Consider the following 12,022-nt stretch of genomic DNA (forward strand, 5'->3'; position numbering starts at 1 on the left):
GTAAGTAAAAAAAATTTAATTAGTCAAGTATTTAAAAGCTTGGTATTTTATTTTTTATATTTAATATTATTTATCTAAATTAATTTCAATTTTTGTAGATTCAGTGCAAGTGTTTTTTTTTTTGGTAAGTAAATATTTTATTTTTATTATAATAATTTTATTAATAATTAAATGTATAAATGTTTTGTTAACATTATTATCGTAGACAAAGAAGATTTCTACCAATCAATTAATTTTTTTTTATCACATAATTAACTAATTTGGTTTTTTTTTTTATTTTTCTTTCATTAGGTTTTTAGGATTCATTCCAATCGGTTCATTCGACTTTAGCAAGTGTAGAATGTGAAGCAAATACAGTTTACAGTTGGAAATATCGATGGAATATTCTCCCAGAAAAAAGGTAACATATTTTTAATTTAAAAAATAATTTATAAAACATATATGTGAATATTTTTTTTCACCCCAAAAAAATATTACAAATATCCCGCATTAACAGCCCCAATTTTATTGACTAAACAGCAAATAATTGAAATTTTAATTTTCATCATTCATTCATCATTGCAATTTGAAAAAAAAAAAAAAATGAATAAAGTTTCCCTTATACTGGTGACTCACTAGACCCCTATCTGTGCAGAGTAATAAAATTTTTCACAGACTTCTCTCCCTTTCGAAAATTATTATCTACTGCAGTAGTCAAAAAAAGTAAAAAAAAAAAAACCTATGAAAATTTCTCATGCGTCATTGAAATTGATGATGAAAAAAAAGTATTAAAATTAATATCGCACATGACATTTGTCAAAGTCATCATATAAGCACGTACAAAAAAAGGCCTCAGGGGTTTTTTTTTTTTATTTTTAATTCTAATGATGTTTTCAACTAAAAATGAGTAATAGGAATTTTATTTTTTATTTATTTTTTTATAACCGTGTGCTATCTCTTTTCTGTCTTTTAAAAAAACAATAGTTTTTTCTTTTTTATTAACAATAAAAAAAAAAATGATAAAGAAAAAAAAATCTAAAGTCCAAAATAAACACTGATTGCCCGCATGCTTTACATTATATTTTTGTTTATTCTATTTTTATTTTTTTTTCTAAACGCCCGCATATAAATTTATGTTTAAAGAAAAAAAAAAAAACGACAATTTGTTACCATTTTTTTCCTGTTTGAGGAAGTTTCATTGTCGCACCAAGTATTTATGTTGAAAAAAAAGTAAATAAATGCTTGTTTAATAGAAAATATACGTGTATTATCATAGAATGTTGTTACAAATTGAGTAAACTTGAAAAATAAAACAAACATAAACAGGTGGTTTTTCTCAATTTTTTTTTTTTTGAGCTAATTAATCTTGAATGAATATTTTAAGGTAAAACGAGACATAAAATTTAGCCAGATGTTTATCAAAAATAAATAGGTAATTACAACATTGAGAAAAAAAATTACAAAAATATAGGTCAGACAATGTTGTCATTAAAAAACTTATTTTTGATTTAAAATAAAAACTAAAATTTGTCTGTTTGAATAATGATAAAAAATGATAATTACGACTTTTAAAATTTTACCTAAAAATAAAAAAATATATATCTTTATTTTAATATTTGTATCAAAAATTATAAATGAATTTGTTGGTTTTTTTTTTTTTTTTTTTAAATAAAGTCAAATGCGCGGTGTTAATAAATAATTCAAATCTGTATTTGTATTTTTTTTTATTTTAGTGATGTTAATTGTTTAATTAATTACGGCTTTTTAATATTGCTAATTTTAAACGTACAATTTAATCAGTTGAAAAAAAAAAGACATATTAAAATGTATTTTATGACATTATTTAGTCATGAAAAAAGTAATAAAAATAAAAAAGATAAAAATACATAAAGTAATTAAATTTGAAAAATTAAAAAAACCAAGTTTAGATATAAAAATATTGATATATATTTCTAATGAATAATTTAATCTCATTAAATAATAAATTATTTTTAGAGGAAAAATATTATTATTACATTAATCAAAGTTACATTATAGGCCACGACCCCGCCCGGCCGGCTTTTCCCTTTTTTTTTTTCGTTAAATTTTATAATAATTATTCTTCTCTTAAAGAATTTAACTCTCCCCGCGTGCGCGCGCGCGTGTATTTGTATATATTATTTTAATGCGCGCGCATATATTTTATCTCCCACTCTTTGTAAAATAAAGAGTCAAAAGATAAGTGCCGATGGTAACAGGTGGTTCACGGTGGTTGGTTGAACCGGCTCAACACAGTGCGTGCCAGAGCGTGTGAAGAACCACGTGCATACAATTGTTGTGTTATTTTATTCTTCATTCTCTGTTTCTTCCATCAAGCATATACTTTATTACTCCAAAATACCGAAAATATTAATTCAAATAAAATCATTATTGTTTAAACTTCATATTTATTAATTTTCATTGTAATACATATATAAATTTATATTTTTTTAATTTTGCAAATTATCATTTTTTCGATAAGTTTATCAAAAATCTACGCATGCGTTGATTGTGTTGTGTAAGTTGAGGGTGTTGCCTTTTATATCGATTTTTATGTAAATAATAATAAACGTGATAATTTGTGACAATAAATAGTGTTTTTTTTTTTTTTTTTTTCAAATTTTAATTATCTAAATTTCTAATAAATTTAATTATATTTTCATATATAAAAAATATATAAATAATAATTGTGAAGTTTTTGTAAAAACAATATTTGGAATATTTTCACGAAATTATTCAACATAAAAAGCGGTGAGTTTAAAATTAAAATACATCGATATTATTATTATTTAAACAAGTGTAAAATTTAATTTATTTTATCAACGTTATACTGACCTTTTTCTATATTTTATAATAGTAAATATGAATAGAACATTTAATGTTCAATAGAAAGAAAAAATAAAATTAAAAAAAAAAAAAAAAAAAACTGTCTATTGATCCCATTGCGGCATTATCTTTCTCTCTTTTTAATTTTTCTTTCTATCATTTGAGTATATACAAAAACAGACTGTTCATTGTAATAATATGTAATAATTTCATTGTAATATCGTTCATCAGTGCAACAAGATATTTATCATTTATCATCATCAATCCCACGTGGTTTTTCCATGCACTGATAAAGCCCGCCTACTTGTCCCGTAATTTTAATCCCAGTAAAAAATAAATCCTGTTATATATATTTAAAAAATTTAGAACATAAATTTACTCTTCTTTTTTTTATAATCCCTTTAATTTTATTATTTAATTTTTTTTATTTCTTTAGGAATGCAATGAGCCAATTTTAGAAACGCCTGATTGATCAGCAGGCAAAAAACAACAAAAATATCTTTGAATCTTGATAAAAAAATATAAAAAGAAATCAATCAAAAAAAAAAAAAAAAATTAAATCAAGTTAGAATAAATAAATAAATTAATATTTATAATGGACGAATCTGCAATGGATTTTTTGGCTTCTGATAATCACACTTCAGCTATGGATGATTTGTGGGCGAATTATAATAATGATTCGGTAAGTTAAATACATATTCATAATTATATTAAAATAATAATTTTCATATTATACATGAATTTTAAAAAACAGCCCTTCAAAATGACTCTTATCTTTAAGCTTTTTTCCAGTTCAATGATTAAATTAAAAGAAAAAAAAAAAATACTTTTGCGATATTATTTAAAACACATGCGTCTCATTGGTTTTTTTTTTATTATTTTTTTATTTCGATTATGCAGTGTATGATGAAACAACGAGCATATATATTTAAGTGCACACTTGTGCATACACACTAACATGCTCTTTTTTGTATAATCTTTATTATTATCAATAATAAAATTGAATTTTTTTTTTTTTCCTCAAAAAATATAAGAAGCAAATAATAATAAATAAATAAAATTAAAAAAAAAGAAAAAAATACTTGAGACTTTTATATGACAATAAAATCCATGACTGACAAAATAATATTTAAAAGATTTTGATGATGAGATTGTACAATTGTATATATTATTTCCCGGAAGCGTTGGTGTATGTATTTTTTTATATATAACGCATATAGTTTAATTAAGATCATCTTTATCAAATGAACGAGCAACGACCCACTTGTCCTTACAATATCATTTTCACTTGTTACTTTTGTTTTTTCAATGACAACATTGTCATGCGAGATAAATCATTTATTATTTTTATTTTTTTTTATATCTACACTGATGTCCCAAAAGATCGCGCATATAATATTGTCAAGTATTATAATAAAAAATATATACGTGTATTTGATATACGTGTGTATACACCTGAATAATTATCAGCTGTGTAAGCATGTGTTAATACATTTTACCATGGAATATGATATCGTTTATTTAAAAATATAAATTACATATTTAAAAGTTGATATTTATAATCTATATAATAACTCCTAATTAATAATATAAGTCTCTTTTTTTTTTTTGTAATTATAATTTAATTTTATCAAAGTACATGTTTTTTTTTTTTCAACACATGATCATGTATAATTTTAATTTTTAGAAATTGTTTTATTACTTTTATTTTTCTTTGGGAAAAAAAAAAAAATGAAGAGTTTTTATGTTGGCTGTTGTTGTTGTGTATCTAATTTAATGAAAACACACATTGTAAAGCTATACAGAAAGTGATTAACTGTTGTCTGAATCTTGGATTATTTAATCAAGATTTAATAGTGTTTATTTTCATTTGTAATTAGTATTTTTTTTTTTTTTGTAATTATATATCTGTTTACTCGGTCAATATCAATCTTGATAGAGCTTCTTTGATTTTATATGAGTATTCATGTTATGATGATGATTTTATCGCATCATATTTTTATATATGTATATAATTTTTGTACATATATGAAGAACGGAAGTGCTCATACAAACTCGCGCGTGAACCGGAAACACACTTGGTGGGAGCGCAAACTAAGAGTCACTCCATTGAGCTTTTTTTTTTTTTATTTTCAAATCAACACTTTTTCATTCAACAGCTATTTATATATAGGTATATAATTTTTTTATAATTATTGGTATTATTTTCTAATAATAGAAATTCTTTTTAGTAAAAAAAAAATAAAAAATTTGGCTTTTTTTTGCGGAGAAACTGTTCTGGAGAAAGATGCGAGTTCAGTGAACGCTTTGAATAGTTCCGGCTTAAATTGGTTGAATGCCAAAATAATATATACAATGTATATTTTTGTTTTGCAACTTGCCAATCTACTCATTTAAAAAAAAAAAAAAGTTAAATTATAAAATTCAGATAAAATATATATTTTTATCAAAAAATAAAAAAAAAAGGCAAGCATTGTATATATATATTTTTTCAAGAGTTTCGTGCATTCGGTGGCGGTCTTATCAGCTTTTGCTTCCTCTGATAAGTCAACACACACACACATACACATACACACATATCTATATATATAAATACACACACAAAATTGGATAATGTTTCATTCTAAATATAAAATATAACTTGCTGGATCAGCCATTTGTATTTTTTTATATTTAACATCATTTAGTTTTTTTGTTCGAAAAATAAATTTTGTTATATATTTTTATTGTTATTATATTTAATTTTTTATATATACCTACATCGTTTGTGTTATAAAAAATTTTTTAATGTGATTTTTTTATTATTATTTATTTTGACGTTAGTATAAAGTAGTAATAAATGAAGTCTCTTATCAGTATCGATACTGGCACTGAAATAGGAATGTTTAGTTTTGCCTTGACTTCATTTCTATTGCTGCTTCGTGAGGCTCGATAAATATCACATATATACATCAAGCTCATATATTGTGCAGGTATTAAACTACCTGAAAAATAAAATACATAAGTAAATAAAAATTAATTAAAATATTATTTTTTTAAGCTTAAACAGTCAATATACTTTTAACCTGTCTTTATATACATATATATATTTTTTTTGATAACAAAAAAATCATTTATATATATATAGATATCTTTGGTTTATTTTCAAGGTGCCTTTGAATTTTTAAATCCGTTGATTACTCTTTGAATTATTATCGCATTTTCAGACATGTGTATATATTGTATTTAATTCTTGGTGTTTTTTTTTTTTTTTTTTATTAACTTACTCACTCACTCTTTTTTTTTTTCTCGGTTGATTATTATCAATTTATTTTAAAATACATAAACCAAATCATTTTTAATATTTACTTGTGATTTTTATTTTTTTCCCCGTTTCTGGTATTTGGTGAAAAATTAATTTCATCGTTCTCACGATTTTTTTTTTATATATTCACGTTCCACCTGACCCTGAATGTCGTTGTATTATTATACAGGTATATAATATATATTTTACATTTTTTCCCTTTGAAGGTAAAATTTATTTATTTTCCGCCCTAAACAGGAAAGTCAACACACCAGGTTTAATTCAACTCCGCCCTCATTTTCTTTTTTTTTTTCCTTTTTTTTTTTATATCTCGTTTTGGCTTGGTATTTTCTTTTTTATATTGTCGTCGTCCTTTTTTTTTTTTATTTATTTATTTCTTCATTGTCATTCGATTTATTTATATTATATTTTGTAGATTTTTTTTTTCCATTTTGTATTATATTATTTTCCCGCGTGATGATAGTTGTATAGCTGAACAGTCACCCGTAGCGATTTTATATATAAATTTTTTTTTTGAATAAAAAGTAGTTAGTGTAGACGCGCGACGATGAAGGTATGTATCGTCGGATGGCTGGTTTGGTTAGCCGATGTGCATCAGGATAGTATAAGAAAAGAGGAAAAGAGAGAGATAGTTTATGACGGGACTCCTTTCGAGGACATTCACCTTTTTTCGTGACTTGGCCGAGTCAGTGAAACCGGTAAGCAACCTTCCACCTTCTTAAACCGAATACACTACTTGTTCTACCGTCTCTTCAAGTACTACATTACAAATTCGTCTTTTCTCTTTTTTTTTTTTTTTTCGTATTTATTTATCATCATCATCATCATCATGATCATCACCACCACAATTTTTCTCTTTCAACAAATTTTTAAATAATATATATAATACTCCAAAAAATTATTTTCATCCTTTTTAAAATAATGGCAGCCAATCAATTTTCAAAATCTTTACGCTTTTATTTTTCCTACTCAAGATAAATAAAAAGGTGGTACCAACAGGGATCCCATGAAACGATTAGATGAAATGCCAATCAACTATTTAAAAAAAAAAAATCCTAAACTTGTTTTATATACCCTAGAAAATATATGTTTTTTTTTTCTATCAACCTTTTCTTCTCCCTTGACGCCGTCGATTTATTTTAAAGATTAAAAAAAAAAAAAAAATACATAAAAAAAAAAAAGGTTCATAGACAGTGAGAAAAATAAAAAAAATCAAAGTGGAAATCCTTCATTAGCTGTATATCTTGAGGGGAAATCACTGATACACACAAATCCATCGAAATTTATTTTCTTTTAAATAATATATTTAAACCTTGAAATAGTTTTGTTGATAATGAAGAATAATTTTAGTATGTAGTAATTTTTTTTTTTTTTTATTTTTTATTTCAATTTTTAGTAGATTTTTATTTATTATCTATGAATATATACATCCTGGTCATACGTATACCTGTTTTATAAACGAGTATCTATATATCCTTGAAATAAAAAAAATTCAATAATAATCATAATAGAAATAATAATGATTATAAAATTATTATTATTGTTAATATGCATGGTATAAACTGTCAACCAAGACTACCAAGTATTTTTAATATAATTCAGCGATTAATTTTTTTTTTTTTTTATTATTTTTATTTGCCTTCAAGCTACAAATATTTTTAAGGTGGCTGACAAATTTAAACAAAATTTTTTTCATTATTATTTTATATGAAGATTAAATAACGCTATATTAGCAAAATAACTTTGCTGTGAAAATTAGTATATACTTAAAATTGATGATATTGAAAAAAAAAAAAAATAAATAAATATAATAATTACTTTGTAAATTGATTTTATGAAATCTTAGAAAATCAACACGAATTTACAGAAAATAAGTAAAATTTTTTTTTTTTTTTTTTAATAATAAAAATTTTATACTTTCTAATTTCTCAGCTTGATGTCCAAATAATTGCAAAGCATAATATTTTATATTTCTATCTCACTTATTTTTTTTTTTTTTTTATAATCATCATTTTATTTATTTTAAAATTAATAATCAAAACATTTTTAAATAGAAAAAAAAATACAAATTCAATGATATTTTTTTGGTGATAGAGATGAGATAAGTGAAAGTTATCTACACATAACACTGACAATCATTAATAAAAATAATAAAAAAAAAAATAGGAAAAACCATATCATGATAACTTTTAACTAAAACTTCTGACCCAGTGGTATTATTGATATAGAAGTTGTTAATTTAAATTTAATATTAATGCTGTAGTAGCTGATAATAAATGATTACCCAAGTTTTATAAATAGGGAAAATATATAATTTATTTAGATTTATAATAAAATAAAATAAAATGAGGAAAAATAAGCGAGAAGGAAAGTTGCAATTGTGACCTTGAACGACGCCAAGTTCCGCATTGCTGGAGCGTAGAAGGGTTTTTGAAGAAGAAGAAGAAGAGTTGAATCAACTCGTTTGGCCCATAGCGGTAACGTGTAACGCGTTCAAGTATCAAAGTGACGAGAGAAATACCACAGACTTATATATACATCTAGATATATAAATTTATATATTTAAAAAAAATATATATACGTAAATTTCTCTGACAAGATGTGAGACTTTGATATGGCCTTCAACTTGACCAGTCTTTTTAAAATATTATTTTACTGCAGTCCCAATGGTAACCCGCACTCCCGCACTCTTTCTCTCTGATGATGTCTATATGATTATATTTTTGGCCAGAAGCCTTGAACAGTGCTAATGATATTATTATGTATAGACGCGTCTGGTTTTTCAATAGACCCATGCCTTATATTATTACAACACCCATCAGGTCGACGAACTCAATTGCTTATATTATTCAAAAGTCAAATATTTTTTATTTTAAAAGTATATTTATTTAATATGCGTATTATATATACTTTGTACACCATCATATATTCAACCAAACTATAAAAATATTATTTTATCAAAATGACATAATTTTATTTTTATCATAACACTTGTTATAAAATTTAATTTTACCCAGTTTTATTTTTATTATTATTATATGTCTTGGTGTTTTTTTTTTTTTTTTTTTTTTTTGTATAAATTATCTCTATTAATAAGACAGTGCTATTATCAAATGGGTTTTTACATTTTTTTTTTATTTATAGTCATACACTAGTCAACTTGTTTATCAACATACTGATAGTTGAAATAAATAAAAAAACAAATATATATATATTTAATTTATATTTAAATTATTAGTCTGTGTAGTTTATAATTTTGATTATTATTTTTTTTTACAGTGTTCAATGCCTGACAGTATGACATCATCAAGAGACGATGAATGGGGTGGTATATTTTGTGATAAAGATATTAAAACAGCATCTGATGTTATATTAAAAGATCAATTAATAACTGATGCATCATTGGGTGTTAAAAGACCAATTAAAAGTGAACATAGTTATAGTATGCTTGTAACAAGCCCACCACCAAGTCCAGATGATAATCAACAAATACTTAATTTATATTCACCATCAACAATTCATCATTTAAGTCAATTACATTGGTTTCAAAATATTAAAACAGTTGGTCTTCAAAATAAAATTGATGGTATATAAATAATTTTTAATTTTTGAATTTTAATGTTACTTTATAAAATTAATTATTTATTTATTTTTATTTTAACAGAAATGGATGAAGAATGTTATCCTGCAATTTCAATGAATACAGCATCTGGACGTGATTCATTAAATTCACTTAAAAATAATATTAATATTAATAATAATAGTAATAATAATAATATTATTTTATCATCTCCCCTAGTCAATAAAAAAAGTCCTCCATCACCTTTACCAACAGAATTAGAAGAACTTATTATTAAGGGTGAGCCAGTAAGTGAACCAAGTAGTCCAGCACCAGATTGTCTCAACTTGGAATATATTGATGATACAAATAAATTAGATGCCATGATATCACCACATAGTATACATTTTAATGATGTTAAAACATTACAAAATAGAAATGAATTAGAAGAAGAATTATATGAAGTAATTATTATTTATATTTTTATTATTATTGTTGTTGTTGTTAATAATTAATTAACTGATTGATTAATTGATTTTTTTTTTCTATTGTTTTATTAGCGTATTGATATTCCATTTGGAAATCATGATACTGGAAAAATAGTTAATCGAAGAGGATCAAATAGAGGTCTTCCACCAACACCACCAAGTAGTGCTAGTTCAGATAGTGAAGGTTTACCATCAGCATCAAGTTCACCACAACATGGTTATTCACAAAATTCAATAATTGGACAAAATATTAATGCTTATCCTTATCCACGTCTTTATGTTTCAACAAATCGACAATCAGGAAGACATCCAATTCAAACTGATCTTATATCAACTCAACTTGTGAGAATTATTGTATTTTTTTTATTAATTATATTATTTTTTATATTAAATATTAAATATTTATTTTTTATTATTATTATTTAGAAAGGTGCAACTGGACCACTTATATTAACTGAAGAAGAAATACGTACATTTAGAAATGAAGGATATGATATACCAGAAAAAATGCCATTAACAAAAATACAAGAAAAATTATTAAAAAAAATAAGAAGAAAAATTAAAAATAAAATATCAGCACAAGAATCAAGACGTAAAAAAAAAGAATATATGGATGATCTTGAAAGAAAAGTAAAATATTTATCAAATGAAAATTCATCTTATCAAAATCGTTTGAAAAAACTTGAAACAACAAATAATGATTTACTTAAAGAGCTCAAACGTTTACAAGAACTTGTTGGAGGTCAATAATAACATGTTGACTTTTTTTTTTTTTGAATATTTTAAAGTTTATAATAGTTAATTTTTTTTTTTGCGTTAATAGATTAATATTAATATTACAAGGAATAAGTCTTCCCAAAGTAAATAATTCAATTATTATTTATATAATTAATTAATATAATAAAATGAGTGATTTAAACTCAGGATTCAACTCGTTGTCAGTCCACACGAGTGCCTAAATGACTAAATAAAAATTATATATTTTCAATATTTATATAAATGAAAATATTTATTTTTCATCTAAATAAATTATTAGTACAATAATGCATTTAATTATATTTTATTAAATAGATATTAAATAAAAAAAAAAAACTCGTCCAGATAATTCAACAGCTAATAAACAGACTGTCTCAATTCCAAGTTTGTTGAAAAAAAAAAAACAGAGTGATATTTTATGAAAAAAAAAATATATATAAATGATAAAGAATTTAAGGAAATTTGTACAAATTTTATATTAATATTAAAAAAAATAATATAAATTTAAAGTAAATGAAAAAAAAAAATATATTTCGATTGGACTAATTGAATTGTTAATATTTTTTCTTTCAAATTAACTTAAATAATATTTGATCTGATTATTAATTTTTTTCTTTTTTGTTACTAATGCACAATCAATTATGTTCAATCGTTTAAATTTTTATAAAGAGAATTTATTATTAATCATTAGAGTGCCTCAGAGAATAGTATAATATTTTCAATCTGTACTTGATGATTTTCATTATTTTTATTATTACTATTTTGTTTCTTTTTGCTAACAGTTGTTTGTTTTTTTTTTTTTAATTGTTAAAAAAAATATATACATCAAGTACAGAATGGATTAATAGCCAAAAAATCTTGTATATTGTTGATTTATATAATATTAATATAATATTAATGGCGGGGTAATTGTGCAATTTCACAGAAAGAAAAAACCAATTTCTATATTCACATGAAATTTTAAAAAAATTTGCTTTGTGTTTATTGATTATTGATGCATTACTTTTCTCATGAAAATTTTTAATTATAGAATAAATTTAATTAGCTATAATTAATATATTAATAAAATATACTTGTACATAAATTTAATTG

General features: G+C 23.3%; 1 protein-coding gene across 6 annotated transcripts; it reads left to right on the plus strand.

The window, feature by feature from the left end:
* The first annotated feature begins 188 nt into the window (after window positions 1–188).
* LOC122858794 (cyclic AMP response element-binding protein A-like) lies at window positions 189–11,372 on the plus strand. Of its 6 annotated transcripts, none has more exons than XM_044161949.1 (6): window positions 189–400; window positions 3,260–3,505; window positions 9,407–9,713; window positions 9,792–10,150; window positions 10,247–10,516; window positions 10,601–11,372. In XM_044161949.1, exons 2-6 carry the CDS (start codon window positions 3,419–3,421, stop codon window positions 10,922–10,924), a joined length of 1,347 nt encoding a protein of 448 aa, XP_044017884.1. In that variant the 5' UTR covers window positions 189–400; window positions 3,260–3,418; the 3' UTR covers window positions 10,925–11,372. The 6 variants fall into 6 exon arrangements, with proteins under 6 accessions (XP_044017884.1, XP_044017911.1, XP_044017893.1 ...); XM_044161958.1 differs by lacking the exon at window positions 189–400 and adding an exon at window positions 2,595–2,748; XM_044161976.1 differs by lacking the exon at window positions 3,260–3,505.
* The last annotated feature ends 650 nt before the right edge of the window (window positions 11,373–12,022 follow it).

The sequence above is a fragment of the Aphidius gifuensis genome, linkage group LG1, assembly GCF_014905175.1.
Source record: "Aphidius gifuensis isolate YNYX2018 linkage group LG1, ASM1490517v1, whole genome shotgun sequence".
Classification (NCBI taxonomy): domain Eukaryota; kingdom Metazoa; phylum Arthropoda; class Insecta; order Hymenoptera; family Braconidae; genus Aphidius; species Aphidius gifuensis.